Source organism: Eumetopias jubatus, unplaced genomic scaffold (genome assembly GCF_037043125.1).
Source record: "Eumetopias jubatus isolate StellerSeaLion01/CBP00866 unplaced genomic scaffold, mEumJub1_p1.0 scaffold_5, whole genome shotgun sequence".
NCBI lineage: Eukaryota > Metazoa > Chordata > Mammalia > Carnivora > Otariidae > Eumetopias > Eumetopias jubatus.
Genome location: NW_028274811.1, coordinates 91583445 through 91602536, shown reverse-complemented (window position 1 = coordinate 91602536; position 19092 = coordinate 91583445). Strand labels below are relative to the sequence as shown.

The 19092-nt window shown below is 35.7% G+C and overlaps 1 protein-coding gene across 2 annotated transcripts in view; it reads left to right on the top strand.

The window, feature by feature from the left end:
- CPEB4 (cytoplasmic polyadenylation element binding protein 4) overlaps positions 1-18459 on the top strand; it is a 60960-nt gene extending 42501 nt beyond the window's left edge. For both annotated transcript variants that reach the window (XM_028102717.2, XM_028102716.2), the window contains 6 exons: positions 4652-4825; positions 8165-8254; positions 8637-8755; positions 10389-10503; positions 11596-11777; positions 14231-18459. In XM_028102717.2, coding sequence (XP_027958518.1) covers positions 4652-4825; positions 8165-8254; positions 8637-8755; positions 10389-10503; positions 11596-11777; positions 14231-14458 — 908 coding nt within the window. In that variant the 3' untranslated portion in view covers positions 14459-18459. The remainder of the gene's footprint in view (positions 1-4651; positions 4826-8164; positions 8255-8636; positions 8756-10388; positions 10504-11595; positions 11778-14230) is intronic.
- Positions 18460-19092: the final 633 nt, after the last annotated feature.

Genomic DNA, 19092 nt, shown 5'->3' with positions numbered 1-19092 from the left:
AATGTTTTACTAGAGGGAATTTAATGGTGAATATAGGACATTTGTAAGCAATCCTATGAAGACATTTTGGGAAAATAAAGTGCTTTTCAATAGCTCTAATAGCAACATGTATCCAGAAATTATAAAAATTTATAGCTAGAATATTTCCAGTCTATTAGAACATTCTTGAATCATGTTAGTACTGAATATGAAGTTATCGAGGACCTTATAAGTAAAAACTAAGAAATAAAAATAAAAGATAAATGTATAAATAGTAGTCATTTTAAATCCTATGGGTACTAGAAGATTTGTATTCAATAGCAGCTTGCATTTTAAAAATCTTTTTAACAGTGTGCTCTTTGGTGATTAAAGGAAAGATCTGGGCAGAGTTTATTTCAGCCAACTTAGCTAGAAGTTTTCCGAAATGTAGATTTCTTTAAACATATTTAAAATGAATTGTTTTTTTTTAACTTGCCACTTCCTTGGATGTTTCAGAACCATCAAATAATATGCAACAGTTGATAATCATGAGATTGAAAATCTGTCTGACATTTTCCTCAGTAAAGTGGTAAAGATCTGTGTTACAAGTATGGCATCATAATAATCTTAAGCCAAGTATAATTTGAAATAGTTGGGAAAAAGGTGCTTAGTACATCTTTCACATGTAGGGTGAAGGGGCACTATTTACCATTTTGTTACTGTCTGGGTTCTGGTTACATAGGTATGTTCATGTTACCAGAAATTCATTGAATTCTGTACTTACGCTTTGTGTACTTTTCTGTATACATGTCATGTCAAAATCTACACTGAAAATAATGTATAGTTATTAACAGCATTATAATAAGTAGAAGTAAAAAAATTAAACGCTGTCATTTTCTGTGTTTCAGAATATCATTGTTTTTAATTTTTAATACTAATTTATATTAATTTCCCTTTCTGATTTGGCAGATTTTATGGTTGTAAGCATTGTACACCTATAACTTATTTTCTCTCAATGTGGGAAAACATTTCTAGGTAGTTTTCAGAATTTAACCATGAATTCTCTTAGATTAACCAGCTTAATTATGTGGTACAAGATCAAAGTTTGAAAGAACATATTTAAAGAATTTGAGATTTATTTGATTTTTGCCTTTAATCTGTAGTACTTACTATTCCTGAAACTGTAGTTATTTTTGATAAATGGAAGCTGTGAGAGTTTTATGTTAATTTTGTAGCTTTTAAAAGTCTCTGTTCTTTTCAAATATCCTTTTTCTTGGAAATCTAAGCAGCATCAATCAACTTTTTAAGATTGACAGAACCAAAATTTTCAAATCATTTATTTTCCCAAACTCCCTTATCATTGAAGCAGTCATAGGAATAGAATGTTCTTAAGCATCTGTTTTTATGATATCTTTGTCTTTTTAGCCTATGTCAGGTTGACTGAGAAAATACCTGCCCCCCCACCCCAAATTTAAGACCTCTAGCAAAGTGAAATCCTAGCTGAGGGAGATTTTATGTGTTTTTAATCCATTTGTTCAAGTACTTTGGTGAAATTCAGTGTATCTAGTAATGGAAGAAATGTATTTTGGCATAAGACAATTTCATTTTGGAAAATATGCACATGGTACTTCCAAGTTACAACTCAGTTATAACTGAGTTATACATATTGAGCATTTATGTAGTGGGCTAAGAATGAAAACCCTGACCAGTCTGTATAATGACTTCTTAAAGGTGCTACACCTTCTAACTCAGGAATCTTTCCCAGCTTCCTATTTGAACACTTCTCTCTAGTCAAGCTCTCGCTTATTCCGTATGCTTCTGTTCTAGGCATCTTTCCCTGAACATTATAGCAACCCTATTTGCTGTGTTGCCAGGCCTGCAATGCCCTTTCTCTGTTTTTTCCTTAAGGTCTCAAATGCTATCCCATCTCCTCCTCAAATGCCACACCCCTCTCTCTGATTCTTTAATCGGAGCCATTTGCTTCTCCTCCTCTGTTCTTGTACCTAACACATAACTACAATAGCAATAAAAATAGGTATGCTGCATTGTCATTACTTGCTTACGTGGCTGTCTGGCATTTAAGGTTGCTAGTTCCGTTGTAGTCAGGGCCATGTGCTGTTTATCCATAGTCCCTAGCAAGACAGGCATTTAAGCAATGTTTGTTGAATAGGATTAAGGTAATTGGACAAGCTGGGCTTATAAGTGCCAGTTTTGTTTCAGGGAAGACATTTTCTCAAAAGTTTCTTGATTTAAAGTTTATACTACCATTTCCCAGGTATTCAGGGAAATACATATTATATTATATTATATTCTCTTCTTTTCTTTTCTTTTATTTTCTTTTCTTTTTTTTCTTAGCTGTAACCTACTTGGCAATAAAATGCCAGACCTTATACTTTTCAGCATTTAGGACATGGTGGAAAATTTGACAAGGGACAAGAAACTTCCTTTGGCTAAAAGGAAATTTATAAGTTGCCTAAAGATTTCATTTGTTATGATTTTCTTTATTAGGGATTAATCATAAAGCCATGGTGTAAAATTGCTGTTTATCCTGTACTGGTGAAAAAGTCATGAATTAAATATTGAAATATTTACTGAATTGCTAGTTAGCAGGGAATTTTGGGAGCATTTAAGATCAGTGTGGTAGGACTTGGTTTAGATCATGTTACATATTACCTGAGTGTCGTACTAGTCTGGATCCTGAGTGACATGACAGTTACAGCCAACTACTTATCTTACCACAAGTAAAATTCAGTACAGCTTTACAGTGTCCTTGAAGAACTTAAAAAAAAAAAAAGTGTGCATTAAATTGACCTCTCACTATCCAAATTCCTTGTTTTTGAGACATTTACTAGGAAATGAGGAACATAGCCAATTTTTTTTTCAGGTTCAAAAGCTGGTAGATGAAATCACAGTTGATTCTTTTGACAATGTTTGAAAGGTTGTTTTTTTTTTCTCATTTGACATGCAGCAAGGACATATGGGCGAAGGAGAGGTAACATTATTGTTTCTAACTTTTGAACGTACCAGTTGTATTTGGAGAGGACCTAAGTTTGCTCAATTTCTTACCCTTGTGAGGAAGGTGGGGAGGGGGAAATGCGACATAGCTTTGATCCATACATACTTTGTATGTCATAGTTAAGGTTATAGACTTTCTAATTTGAAGGAGTCAGAATGGTAGGATCTGGATTCGAATCAATAATGTCCTGTATTATAAACTCAACTTACTTATATCTGCAGATTTATTTCACCTTTTTCTTTTCTGAAAGGAATTTCTTGGAAGAAAAAAATTAAGGATCTTTAAAAAGGAAAATATAGTGTGACTTGATTATATTGGAAGCTCAGTTATACTTGAATACCTTATGTCTATTTTTTTCTACTAGGTTAGCCTAATACATTTGGTTTAAAATGAGATTAGCTAAATAAGTGACTACTCCTGTAAATTTCAAACATTGGGGGAAAAAGCTCTAGAAATTTTAGAGAATTTTAAAGAATCATTTCCTAGAGGTGCCTGAATAAACCTTATTTTTGCCGCCTGTCATAGCTTTGCCTTTTTACAAGCAAGTAAATTAGATAGTCAAACAGCTCAACTTTCGAATGTAAGTGACTTTTAAAAATTATTTAGGAAAAAACCTCCAATTTTATAGTCCTTTTTTATCTTCATTATATAACTAGAGTTTTGTAGGGTAAATTCATAATAAATATACTATTACTTGGGTTTAGTTAGGAAAGCTGCAAGGAAGACAAGTGTGGCAACAAAGACATTGGAATGTTTCAGTAAAGGAAGAGCACTGAACCTACATTTCTATCGGATCCATTAACAAACTCCTTATGTAGTACCTAGAAGTAAATTGGCCAGCCTGACAAGTGACGAAACAGTGCTTGAAAGATTCTGGTTTTTTGTAGCTCCGTGTTTTGCTTATGATTTCCAAAGTTCATATTTTGTTGTCCGGTAAACACGGGAATAATATTAACCACATTGGCATCTCTGGTCTTTTCTGCTTATATATTCTGTATGATAGGATTTTCAAACAGCAAACTTCATGATGACTTTTTAGAATTAGATAGCTCTAGTGGCAGCTGCTAATTACTCAACTAAAAAAAAAATAAATCTTTAGCATGCCTAAAAATCTTAAATTCTTTAATACTAGGCAGTGAAGTTGGATAACAGCCATCAATGGGTTTTGATTATATCCCATTAAGGTAAACCAAGATGAGTGCTCACTTTAAAAATGGACTTGTTCATTTTAAGGACAGTCTTAGAGGAAATTGGGTAGGCTATATTATTTTGTGTTTTAAAAAAATTTAAGTGATCTAGCATCTGATAGTCGAATCTAATCCTTAGTGTACATGTCTAGGCTGCCTGTGGCCCTGGGGCCCTGCCAAGGCAATGCAGTCTACTGCCAACAGCTTTCAAAAGAGTGCTCCCTCCTCCTGTACTTCCGTTTCACCTCACTGAAGTTTCTGGATCCCAGGGGGATAGTTGAGCAGCCTTCTATTTAACCGTGTACTTTCTCTCTGACTCCACTAAGACTTCAAAGTGATGGGAATTCAAGAGCATATCTAAGTGATTCGCTATTCAGTGAGAAAAATAAAAGCCATTTTATTGAATCTGCTGTTTTCCTTGTTTCTTGTGTAAGATCAGCAATGGCAAGGAACATTTGTTGTTAGCTTTTTTTCCTGCTTTCTGTTCCAGGTCAGTCTTCACTGTTTCCAATGGAAGATGGATTCTTGGATGATGGCCGTGGGGATCAACCTCTTCATAGTGGCCTGGGTTCACCTCACTGCTTCACTCACCAGAATGGAGAAAGAGTGGAACGATATTCTCGCAAGGTGTTTGTGGGCGGATTACCTCCTGACATCGATGAAGGTATATTTACAAAGAACTGCTAATTGTACAGTGCCTGGACTGTGGCACATAGTAGCTAACTCATAGATAGTGGTTGCTGTTATTCTAATAACAATCTTATCTGGCTCCAGGTATTCAGTTTTGATTGCATTGTTCTCTTGTCCTGTCTTTCTATCCTGGCATATAAGATTAGTTTACAACAGAAGGGGCGCAGGACTTCGGGAACCAGCTGAAGCAAGTGATTAGACTAAATGAAAAGAGTACCTCTCGTTGGGAAACCCATCTCAGGGGTTCTGTTGTGGGCAAACATAGTGCTTACTGCATTTTTGTCTGTGTGTGGTGCCTTGGCCAGATATGTTTTCCAGTTTGTTTCCTACCTGCTCCAGAAATGTAGTTAATTAAAAATTTGAAATCTAAGATTAAGGATGAATTTTTGAAAAATACGCCCTAAAGTTGTACCACAAGAAAGGGAATCTTAAGAGTTTTATCATTTTCTGAGTATTTTTTCACTTGCCAAATATTTACAGGCTTTTTAAAAGTCACACACTGTTCTTAGGTTTGTTTACAGTATAACCAAGATAGAAAGTCTTTGTGTGCATAGAGTTTCAATTCTAGTAGGGGAAGGCAGATAAAAAGTGTGTAATCATGCAAGAAAATATCAGAGAGTAAGTATTGAAAAGAAAATAGCGTAATATTGTACTGTTTTGTGATATGATTCAGGGTATCTTCTTAGATTAGGTGGTTTAGGAAAGCCTCTTGTTTCTTTTTATTTAATTAATTAATTTATTTATTTATTTATTTATTTTTAAGTAGGCTCCATGCCAAGTGTGGAGCCCAATGCAGGGCTTGAACTCATAACCCTGAGATCAAGACCTGAGCTGATATCAAGAGTTGGATGTTTAATTGACTGAGCCACCCAGGTGCCCCAAGGAAATACTCTTGAAAGGAAGTGATATTTGAGCTGAGATCTGCCTTAGGAGCCAGCCAAAGGTTTAGAGGATTAGTTGTTCAATATTTTCTGCATCTGTGGGCCTAAGTGACCCTAGTTCAAGTTCAGACTAAAACTCAAGTAGCAGACCATATAGCAACCATATATCCTTAGCGGTGGTGGTGGTGGTGGTGGTTGTTTCCCTAATCTCTTTTGTCTTGGTTTCCTAAATGGAAATGGCAATAAACCAATTAATGTTATGAAGAATAGAATCGTTTTCTCTAAAACTCTATAAGGTCTAATAGTAAGGTTTTAATAACTTCCAGTTTAGACTGAGATTAAATATATTGAGTCACTTCATTTTCCTTAAGATGGGCAATCTTTTGGAAGGTTGAGACAAAGTTTTCAAAACGCCAAAGATTGAAATAAACACAGTTCTCTTTTGTTTTGTTTTGTTTAATCTATGAAAAATTGTCTTGGGTGGAAGCTGTGTTGGGATTTCAGGCTAGACTGAATCAGTCTTCATCCCGCTCTCAGAGGACCTAGCTTTCCAAAGTGTTCATCCTGGGCTGACCATGTGGTCACAATATTGGCCTCTCTAATAAGCTCCTGGGTGTGGCCTGCTCTTTTCTTTACCTGGAATTCTCATTTTCCTTAGTATTGTGGATTCTTGTTTTTTTGGCCCTTGAAAGTCAAGTCTTTAGCCCAGATGGTGTTTAATGAATGAATTATCTGCTTACATACAAAAAGAGAGCAAAGAGTGAATTTTATCTGACCTTGCCTGGAATAAACTCCTTCTGGCCCAGATAGTCTATAACTTTTTGGAAAATTACTGAGCAATCTTAAATGTGCAATTTCTAAAATTCTTAGGAGCACAGATAAATATGACTAGTCTGGCAAAGGAGATGGTTTAAACTGAGCAAAATTAATGGGAATTATGATAATTATCAAGCATGTTGATAAATCAGTAGCAATTTAAGTAGACAGACCTTTCTACTATAATGTAAAATATGTATTCCTGAGAATAGTGTGTTCTGTAGAATTATACACTAAAGATTATAAGGTTTCTGGGGAAATAGGGAAGCAAATAATTCAGAACCCAATGACCTTTGTGCCGGAAGCACTAACAAAAAGAGAATTAATACCTTGAAAATAACTTGGACAATTCAGGCAAGTAGCTCAATGTAGTTAGAAGCTGCCTCAAGGAATACTGAAAATGCACAAAACCAACAGAGCAGAAATGCTGGCTTGCAGGCTTGGAGGCAGCGCAGATGTAATCAGACCTCTGAGCACCTGAGAAAGTGCACACTCCCAGGAGATGAGAGCCCTGCAAGGTTGGGAGTGTGCCTCTCTAGCAAGAGAGCCCTGGTTGCTGTGCTCTTTTTTTATTTCCTTATAATCTCCTCATAAGAGAGTAGGAGGGCTCCTGCCTGCATATCAGACAAGTGAGGGGCTTTTTCTCTTCCTGGTGAAGGTTATAATTCTACTACCAGTATGCTAGCTCACCTTGCCCAGGAACAATCATTTGCGAACCAGTACAACTTCCAGATTATAGTGATTTCATTCCTCTCTTCACCAGTCTGTCTTCATGAGCTAAATGGTACTGCAGAAACAGGCAGCATAGCAGAGCAGACTGTACTGTTTTCACAGTCTGGAGGAGAGGAAAACAGTTCTGCCGGCTTGGAATTTGAACACATCCCCCATCTCTTCTTTTCCTCTGTCCTGCCCTCCTCCCAGGTCTTATCTATACATGCTTACCTACTCTTTCCAGAAGTTCTTTGGAAATTTATTTTCCTGTTGTCTACTCATGAGTCTGGTCATGAGGAAATGGTACGGGCTGGGAGTCATCTTACAGAACAAATGGCCTCTATACTTCTAGGACTGTCGAAGATGTAAAAGATAGGAAAGAATGAGAAGCTGTTCCAAAAGTGAAGAATACAGATACCCTATAGGGACAGAACATCTAAGTGTATCGTGTGTTCTGGATAGGATTCTGGATCAGAAAGGGGAAAAGAGATACTATTGGGATAGTTTGAAATTTGGATGGAGTCTGTGAATTGGGGAGTAATATTGTATGAATATTGATTTCCTGATTGGGAAGGTTACATGGTAGTACATGAGGAAATGACCTTGCTTTGAGCAGGTGCCAGTGGTTGTATTTCTGGGTTATAGAGCGTCACGTTAGGAAAAAAAAAGGTAGGTAGGTAGATAGGTTGATTCATGCATACATAGAGATAGAAAGAAGGAAGAAGTGGAAGGCAAATGTGTAAAATAGTAACAGTTGGGGGAATCTAGATGAAAGGGCTACAGGAGTTCTTTGTATTGTTCTTGTAAATAGTAGATTTGAAACTGTTTTTTTCTAAACTACTTCCCCAAAATGATTATAGAAATATTTACATTTACTTGTTTTGCTTTGCTTTGTTGTTCATTAGATGAGATCACAGCTAGTTTTCGTCGCTTTGGCCCTTTGATTGTGGATTGGCCTCATAAGGCAGAGAGCAAATCCTATTTTCCTCCTAAAGGTAATTCTCAAGATTCAATATACGTGTACAGTGTATCCTTATATTGTTTAATGTTTAGCCTTTTCATAAAAGTTTACCTTTGCTATAAGATTTTCCATTGTTAAACTTATATTTTCCCAAATGCATCTTTAAATTTATACCTAATACGTACTTTCAGTGCAAATTTAATTTTACTTTAAAAGATGTTTCAAGATAACAAACTGAACTTAATGTTGATACTATCAGACTTTGTGTAGGAAGATTTAAGTTTTCTTAATTTTTTTTTTTTTTACTCTTTTTCCCTTCCTTAGTTTCAGCTTATACTTCCTTTCTGTTGAAGAATTAAAAAAAAAATTTAGGGAACAAATAAGTCTTTTTTTTTTTTTTTTTTCCTTTTTATCAGGCTATGCATTCCTGCTCTTTCAAGATGAAAGCTCTGTTCAGGCTCTGATTGATGCATGTATTGAAGAAGATGGAAAACTCTACCTGTGTGTGTCAAGTCCCACTATCAAAGATAAACCAGTGAGTGCTGTCTAACATGAAAATAGCTTCTTGTTTTTGCCTTCATATCTGCTTTGTTTGAAAACCCACAGACATCTTGATGTATCTGTTAATTGATGTTTGTTATCCACTTACAAACTACTGTTGTTGCCAACCTCATAATGTTGACATTCTATATTATTTACACACATTATTTTGACATTGAATTTTTTTGTTAATTAAAATAGTGGTAAGTCTTTACCATTAGAAGATTTAACTTGATAATGCATTTGATAAAGATAAAGTAGCTGAATTTCCTCTGAATAATAGAACTCAAAAATCACAAATAGATATTTGTCTGTCTCCTTCCTCTCTTTGTTCAAGATTTTGCCCAATACGATCCTTAACTTTTTGCACATGGTACTCTCCCAAAGTAAAATGAATTATGTATATACAGAAATGTGCATGGCCTACTGTTTTTTCTTTTTGAAAAAGTTTATATCATAAAATTTAGTCTTTAGGAATAGTAGCAACTGGCCTATTTGGACGAATCTGGCAAATTAACAATTTATTATCACTCAGCCAGATCTAGTAATGGGGTACAGTTCAGAATGGAGGTACCTATGGGTTCAGCTCAAGCAATAGCATTTTAATGGAGCTCCTCTTGGTATCTTGGGATTGCCTAAGTCCGGAACACTTTTCCCAGAATTCCCATGGCCTAAATTCTTTATACTTGACTTATGTTCCCTTGCAGTCCCCATAGGTATTTGAATTTGGGACCTCTGGCTTAGGACTTTGTTGATGTGCATATTAGGAATATCCTACTATGAACCCATCCATAGCCTTTGGTGTGGGCATTTCTAACAATTAATAAATGCAAACAATAAAAATAAGGTACACGATTCTTAGTTGACTAAAGCAGTGGACACATTGAAGTGTTTTTTTTTTTTTTTTTAGATTTTATTTATTTATTTGAGAGAGAGAGAAAGAGAGCACGAGAGGGAAGAGGGTCAGAGCAAGAAGCAGACTCCCTGCTGAGCAGGGAGCCCAATGTGGGACTCGATCCCGGGACTCCAGGATCATGACCTGAGCTGAAGGCAGTTGCTTAACCAACTGAGCCACCCAGGCGCCCCACATTGAAGTGTTTTATCATAAGTTTGCTGCAAATATATACATTTTTACTTGGAAATGCTTTTTGAAATAACGCAACAGATTTGTTAGGATCAGGAGTAGTTTGTGTTTGTAGGATTGGACACATAATCCTAGTTTACTTAGCACTGTATTCTGATCAACATCAAATACTGTACTAACTTACATGATGTGGATATTGGGGGGTTGGGGAGGATAGAAGCCCAAATAATTTGAGAAATAGCTGATTGACTTACCAGTAATTAAGGAAATGTTAGTGATTTAGCTTATAATAGATAATAAAAATTGAACTTTCCACTTTGGTTCACTTAAAAATGGTTCACTTAAAAAATCATTTGGTTTACTCTTAAAAATGAAATGAAGGGTTGGGCTATGCTATATGTAGGTCTTCTAATTTTACAGCTTTATTGATTTATAATGATGTGGATTATTGTTTCTCTTAAAATACTCTGCAATAATTTTTAACTTATTTTCTCATAAATTGTCTGCATTAAAAATGAGACATTTCGGTTTGTCTGCTCTCTAGGTACAGATTCGGCCTTGGAATCTCAGTGACAGTGACTTTGTGATGGATGGTTCACAGCCTCTTGACCCACGAAAAACTATATTTGTTGGTGGTGTTCCTCGACCATTACGAGCTGGTATGATGAAACAAACAGAAATACCCCATTTACCCTTCAGCATAAGAAATACCTTATAAAGGTTTTTAGGAAAATTCTCCAGGAGCATTTGAGTTAATGTCCAAGAGCGAGAGTTTTAGAGTCAAAGTATCTGATTTTGAATTCATGTGCTCTGCTCCCAGTTAATAGTAGAATGATGTTGGACAAATTATTTTCCCTCATTTTCAATTTCCTCATCAGTCAAATGGAGTAATAAGTGTATCTGCTTCATATAGAATTGTTCTGAGGATTAAGTGGGAAAAAGTGGTGCCAAGTGCTGTGTGTGGTGTTAGTGAGCATCATTCTCATCATCATCTGGAAAAACCCTTCGAGAGTAGATTGTATGTCAAGAATTTCAGGGTTTGTTTCCTATGCCCGCATTTGCTTACCAGGTATCTACTGAGCTCCGAAATATAGTAGGGTTCTCAGCAGTGCATCATATTTTTAAGAGTAGTACTTACAGGAGAAATTTCATCCCCAACTTCAAGTAAAATGAGGTTTATTGGTGTAAGTGAGGAAGAAAAACATAAAATGAACAAGAATGCTGTTTCAGAATTGAAACATTTCATGGAGAACATGATACATTCATTATTTCAGGTTTTTATATAAAAAATTGGTGAATAGCTAGACTGTAGGGAAAGGTAACAAGGATTTGATGATGATAATGTGGAAGGACCTCCACACAAAGTCTGCCAATCAATTTTCTAGTGTTCACATGATTGTTTATATTAAGCAATACATTATTAACTGTAAATATATGGTGTCAACATGGTATAGAAGCAGACAGACCAGGGTGCCAAGCCCAGCACTATCACTTAACCATCTGTGCCTCGATTTCCCCAGGAAATTACTACCTACTTCCTAGGGTTGTTTGTGAAGATTAAAAGAGAACATACATGAAGCACCCAGCAGAGCACCTGCCCTTACTTAAAAGATTAAAGATTAATGATTGATTTAGTAATTATTATAAGGATATGAGCTCAGAATACAGATGAACTGCTTTAGATGAAACCTTTGGTGAACTAGATGGATTTTCCTGATTTCACATACCCTCTTTGCTCCTTTTTCATTTAGTGGAGCTTGCCATGATAATGGATCGTCTGTACGGAGGTGTGTGCTATGCTGGCATTGATACCGACCCTGAGCTGAAATACCCAAAAGGAGCTGGGCGAGTTGCCTTCTCTAATCAACAGAGTTACATAGCTGCTATCAGTGCCCGCTTTGTTCAGCTGCAGCATGGAGAGATAGATAAACGGGTAAGTCGTAGATTATGTTCTGGAAAGTTCTAGAAATGGCCCTCTCAGTGTGTCATTACCAAGATTGGAATGGGGGGATTTTATATGACAGTAAAATTGGCAGCTGACAGTTATGCCTCTAGGACCAATTAGATGTATGCTTTGTAATACATCTAAGGATTCCTACGAATTTTTTCTATCCCTTCGTGTTTTGAGTAGCCTAACCAGAACGCTGTATCAATTTCCTCGGGGCAATTTAATCTCCTAAGCTATCGCCTCCGTTCATTCATTTATTCAGTTAGTCAATCATTCAGTAAATATCATTATATCAAGTACAAACATCAATGCCCTTGAGATCTCCTGACCTTTTTTTTTTTTGATCATGAATACCTCAGTAAGCCCTATTTTTCCAGTGTACTGTGTAACAAATGACTGAATAAATTCACTTGTAGGACTGCATATCTTGGCAATATTTCATTGTAACAAATTAAGTAGAAGTCATAATCTTTTTATTTGTAGTGTATTCTACCACCTGAAATTAGGTAGTAATTAGCATTATTTTCAGCACTTTAAATTCCTCTTTGTTGGTTTAGCTTCCCAATTAAAAAGATGGAGAAAACCTCAGAGATAGTGTTCTCCTCTGTTTTCTAAGGTACTGTATTTGAAACTCTGTGTTCCGTTGTCCATCTTATTTCTTTGCATTCACAGATTTATTTCTTATCTTTGTGTTTCATGCATTCGACCAACGTTTTAGCCTCTAGGACAAGAAGTCCCTGTCCTCAGGAGTTTATGTTCTGATAGATATAAGTGTGTCTTATACCACTGATACTACTCAAAGTGTGGCCTGGGTATCGACTGCCGGCAGCCAATGGTTACTAGCTTGTGGTGAGATAGCAATTTACACCAGAATGTGAATCAGCTACATTAGTAAGCATAATGTTTAGTTCAGCTGACTTGTTTTTTTTTCCCCCTCGTAGAAAGACTCTCTTGATGAAAGAAGCAATGCGTTGATTTATATTCTGGTGTCAGCTCCTTATTTCATGGGAGACTGGCACTTTCATTAGGACTGACTTAGATATCAACACTCTGAGGCATTGTGCTCAAAAAAGTCCTTATTGATTGATTGTATTGTGCTGTTCTCAATTCATTATGTAGAAACTATCAAGTCAGTAGTGGTTTACACTTACTGCTTATGTTTCATTTCATGTGTATACTACTTCAATGTCAGTATAAAATATAAGATTATAGTGGATATCATACTATATTGTGAATCTATAAAAAGAAAGGTATAGCTTCTATTATAAACACAGAGGAAGAAGGCAAGACAAGTTGCAGTATACATTAACAAGCCCACTTGTTTTTTATTCACACTAAAAAATACCTACATCCGTGTAAGCAGGGTCCTCTGCCTCGCTGCTTCATCCCAACAAAGGTGTCAGAGGTGTAAGGTTAGTCATTGGAAATGCAGACTTCATTTGCGTTCCTCTGCGATCAAATCTTTGACCAGTGTTCTTGCCACTCGGTAGATGTTATGGAATGGCCTCAGGCCCAGAAGGCTGATGCTCTAGTTTTGTCTGCTCTTCCTGTCTTCATGTCCCTCGTCTTGTTCACAGCTAACCCTTGTCAGGATTCCTTGTCAGAACTAGATAGCACCAGTGGTAGTGATAGCCTGGTATAGGGGAATTTAACCATGAATCTCTCCAGGGGTAAAAGTAACCTACTCTTTTCTCACTGGTGAATTAATAGCCAGATTATTTTTAGTGCTTGAGAGACCCAAATGACAGGTTGGCCTATTGAACACTGGAACAGACCCAGTTTTATAAATTCACCTCTGACTTTTAGACTGAAGTCAACCATTCTTACTGACAAAGAACAAAGCAAGGTTTTAGGTTGTGAGGACTGTGGCTGAATCTTGTTTTCTCAGAGTTCTGAATTTGTGGTTATAACCCAAGATGTGTACGCTGTCAATAGAAACCCTGACCCAGGCTTTATTACAACTTAGAAGCTCATGACGCAGAAGCCACGCATCTTCCCTCTGATGTGAATATTGAAGCGCTGTTTTGTGGAACTGGGAAGCCCTTAATTGGTTTGTTTACATTATAATTCCACATATGACAAAAATCCAGATCCACTAAATAAGTGATGATCTGGGCCTATAAATACTCTTCTGTGGGTTTAATCTCATAATGTTCTAAACAGTTGGCTTCCCTTTGTGATTTCTGGTAGAATCGCATTTTCCTTTGAAAAGTGGCTTTTTCATAAGACAGAAATGTAAGATGATGGGTGTAAAAACCTTCCCAGGTTCTTAGAAGATGGATTCTCTTAATTCCAATGAAAGAGTTACTGACCCTTGTTTTTGGGCACCCTGGCATAGATTCACTCAGACAGTGGATGGAAACGTACGCACCGTAGTCAGAGTTGCCTGGGCCATTCATGAAAAAACATGAACCCATTTCTTTTCTTTTTAATTGCAGGTGGAAGTTAAGCCATATGTCTTGGATGATCAGCTGTGTGATGAATGTCAGGGGGCCCGTTGTGGGGGAAAATTTGCTCCATTTTTCTGTGCTAATGTTACCTGTCTGCAGTATTACTGTGAATATTGCTGGGCTGCTATTCATTCTCGTGCTGGCAGGGAATTCCACAAGCCCCTGGTGAAGGAAGGCGGTGACCGTCCGCGACATATTTCATTCCGCTGGAACTAAAGGGTAACTACAGTGCTCGTTTTCAGGCCTCAGAATAAGTGCACTCTTCTGTTAATTCTGACCCCTTCCTCAACCTCTTCACGCCGGCATGTCCTTTTGTAGCAGCCCGTAACTTAACAATAGTATAATGCAAAGAATGACCTATAATATAGGCGTTTTGTAGATTCTTGTGTCACTGGAAACAATATGTAAGAACTCCTTTTTCATATTGCCATCATGTTGCGTGGAAGTTTTGTTCTCTTGTTTTGCTGGAGACCAAGAGGATCCAAACTTCCTGTAACATTTTCTTAGAGGAGAAAGAGAAATATTAAAAGAGAAATGAAACAATAGAGTATTTTGGGTTTTTAAGTAAATTATTGTTAATAATATAACATATAAGAATACTTTTATGAAAATTAACCACGCACCAAGAACACTATCAGTCTGTCCTGACACAGTTTTTCCCCCAGAGAAGTGCTTTTGCCTTTTCCTTTCTCTCTTTCTTTTTTGCCTCTCTTTTTTCCCCTCCCCCCTTTTTTATTCATTTCACAGCAGTGGAGGAAGTTAACAATTATTAACAGGAAAGAGCATGTTAAAGCAAACACAAATGCATGAGCAAGATTGAAGCAGCATTAGAACAAAAATTGTAAGGGTTTAGAGGCCGAATAGAATTTCATGACGCCTCAGAGTTCCTACTACATCAGACAAAAAATAAGTAGGCAGAGCTAGGTTTATTTTCTCTTCAACCATTTTTAAAACTAGAATGTAAAAATTGGGTAAATTTACTACTGAGGGGAGTGCACTTACTTCTTTTTAAACTTCCTTATCTGGTCACAGCCCCAGGAAACCTACCAAAGCTAGAATTAATGACAACTGGTGGGAAAACTAGCATTTCCTCTCCTGAAGAACAAATGTATAAATTTTATTTTTGATGTTATGTATAAACTCTCTATCCTAATTTACTAACACTCATCAGGTGTCAGCCTTTGCTCCATTTTGACGTTCAAAAACAAGACAGAACAGAACGGACCTAGAGATACCTCAAGGATATCGTTTTTGATTTTGTGTTATAGTACAATTGTAGCCAAAACTGGAAAACAAAACCAATATACAAATTGGCTATTGATTGGCTTACTTTTAGATTTAAAGTTACTTTGGGTATCCTGTAATTTAGTTGTAACATAGAAAATGAAAAAAAAAAGTTAAAAAAAAAGTTAAGTAGTTGCAAAGTGTTTTGCACTGTTGAACTAAGTAACTGTGTAAATCTGTGCAAAGGTACGTATGTTTATCTTACTCTTCCTATAAAATAAAATAACATTACCATTTCAGAACTTAGCATGGGACATAGTCAGTGTTTGAAGTGCCAACTTCATCAAGTAATGCATGCTTTATTATAAATAAAATTCTAGCTTTGAAAGGCGTTATTATGTGTTGAACAGTATGCTTCAGGAGTAAATTTAAAATAGTCTCTTGAAGCCCTGGTCATGGAAGTAACTTATTTTAATTGACATTCTCTTATCAAATGCCCTACCCACCATTAAAAGGATTATTACCAGTGTGCAAAACATTAAGAAAAAAAAAAAAATCTAATGGCAATCTTGCTAGTTGTGCTACCTAACAGTACCATCTTGGATCCTTCAAAACCAAAGACTTGCCCCAGCACTAAGGTGGAACCACCTGGCTGATGACCCCTACTGATTATCGTTAGGAAAAGCAGTCCTTTATTTTTAATACAGGCTTTAATGAACTATATACCTGTTAAGTTCCAAAGGTCAAAATGGAGGCATATGCTGTCTAATGGTCAAACACAGAAAGGGAGCTGCTTTTAAAGAATTCCCTACAAATATTGAAAGCAGTCATGCGAATGGAGGGTGCTCTTGTGTAGCTGGTCAGGGACTTTTTTTTCTTTTCTCCTGAACTACATAATTCTAATCAAAATGTTCATTTGCCTCTTTTTATTCTTTTAAATGCTTGTAGGTGGCTTGGGGTGTGCTATTGTGCTGTTCCTACTCAGTAAACAGGTGTGATGAGTTAACAAGAAATAACACTGTTTGAGAACTAGCTTTGAATAATTTTTCCCTTTGTACATGACCTGCTGAATTTCGGTACAGTGTTTTTGTAGCTAACTTATTTTGTCATGCACATAATGTATATTTGTTATGCACTACTTTTGTATATCTTGTTTTTCCAACAGTGAACATTTTTAGGCACACTTTTCACTGACGGGATATCTCTTTATGCAATACCTCAATTTTTCATATTGCAAAGAGTAGCTTTTTGTACTTTTATTACTGAGAGATCTTCATATACTTCATTTTTTAATATAAATAATTTTAATAAATTTTATTTTCTTATATTCTGCTTTTTATACATTTCAGTGCTCTGCATACATTTTAAATTATGAATGTTGTGCACTGGCAATGCTATTTTAGAGTCTGCAGAGAAGAGAAAGCATGTTGCTTAAACATCCTTCCCCAGCACCAGCTATTGGTGTACCTATAACTTAAGAAATAGTTTATGTAAAGTCACAAATTAATGAAGAAAATTCGCATGAAAATGACAGATAACACTGTAGTTCCTAAAAAGAAAAAAAAATTAAATGCATAAGCATAGGGTAGAAATTTAAAATAACAAAATTGTCTACAGCTTCTTACTAAGTTTTTAAAATTATTCATAATGCAGACATTCTTGGTGAATGTTTAGCCATTTTTAATATTAATAAATTGATGTTAAGTGTTCGATTCAGAGATGTCTGCTCTTTTAATTATAGATAAAGAAAAAAAAATAGCCTGCCGTGGGACAGGTGTGTAATGTTAGTATGCATGACTAATGTAAGAAATTGTTATTCTACTAATATTTACTTGTGATTGTGTGACAAGCGTGTTTACAGATTATTTGGTTACACTTCAATTTACAGGGCATAAACAATTATTATCTATTACTCTGAACTTTATTGATTACATGTCCTTCAGATTACATGGGATTGTAGTTGGGAGTTACCATGTAACTCAAAACATAATTAACATGTAATTAGTTTACAGATTTTAGGGTATCACTTCAATTTACCAAGCATGTAGTTCTAGCGCACTAGCATGGCACCGGCCATGTACTTACAATGTAGTTACAGAGTAATTACATGGTTATTTTTGCAATGTAAAATAAAGTGTTTCTGATTATTTTCTATGTAAAGGAACCCTCTCCCTTCCCCTTCGGGCCCCACGCTTTGGTATAATATATATACTTCTCCATACACAGACCTCTGCAGAATGCAAAATAAAACTTGCAGTGAATGAATTTAGCATTTTATGAGAGTGCTGTTGGAAAGACTTGATAATTCACCCCTTTTGTTTTGAAGAGTTGAATCTTCTGTTAAAAGGTGATTTAAAACTTGAATGTGATGAATTGTGGCAAGTTAACTTCAAGTTATGTGCAATACTTATTTCAAACTTTTGAAAGATCTTTGCAGTGTAATTCTTTGTTTTTAATTGCAGACATTTAAAAATGTCATTTTCTACTGTTAAGAGTAATCCTCTTTCTTGCTGGTGTTTCTAAAGAAAAGAATCAGAAATCAATCTTTCTACTAATGTAAATTTGAGATTATTTTTAAAAATGGAATAAAAGAGGTTTTGGTCATTTGCTTTATTTTATTATCTTATTTTAAAGCTACTGTGATTGATAGCATTGTAAGAATTGGGACAATATTGTATTCAACTGTTTTATTTTTTATATTTTTAAAATTTAAAGTATAATTAGTTTTTATAATTTTCATCAGATTTTTGTTATATTTTTTGGAAGTGAAACTTTTAGCAAGTGGGTGTCTAGTTTTTACTAATCCCTAATGTTTTTTTTTCCAGTGTATTGCTCATATTATCAGAAGGAAAAGTTATTTAAGTATGTCAGTTAATTGTACTACTTGGCTGAATTTCCATATAGTTTTTACTGTGTATGGGGAGGTTGTAGTATTTATTATAGCATTTTGAATAAGGGTAATTCATTTTTTATTAAAGTCATTTTCACGTTAAGTTCCTATTTTTGTATGTTCTACTCTTAAGTTATATAACACAGTTCCTTTTTTAAAAGAGTTCATTTGTTGAAGTGCTAGTGGAAAATTAATGTTATTAAATAGTTTGCAAATGACTATTTATACCAGTATGCATATAATTTTTAAATATTTGTAATGTGAGATGTTGAATGAATAAAACTTTTAACTCAGCTTTCTTTTAATATACTTATTTATTGTGGACATAAATAGATTATGCTTCCATGATTAGGAATGGATCATTAAAAAGGTATGAGGTATATACTCTTGGGTCAAGGCAGGACAAACTGATACGAAAAGATGTCCAGTCATACGGGTACTATAGTGGCAAGTGTGCATTGCTTATGTAAGTTTATAAGTATCGATGGGTTGTTGTCTTTGATCTGCACTATTTGTTCGCATACTGCCCTGCGGAGTCCTTTTTTTTTTTTTTTCTTTTTGCCTTCAGTATGTGTGTGAGGCCTCAGTCAGGATCCGAGCTTAAGGCCAAGTCAACTGCTTAAGGCCAAATGTCCAACAAAAGTAAGGGAACATGTGTCTTCACAGAGAAGGTCACTATCTGGGAAGTTTAGTTTGGGGGTCTTTGCCAACGAAGAGCCTTGATTTTTGGCCACCG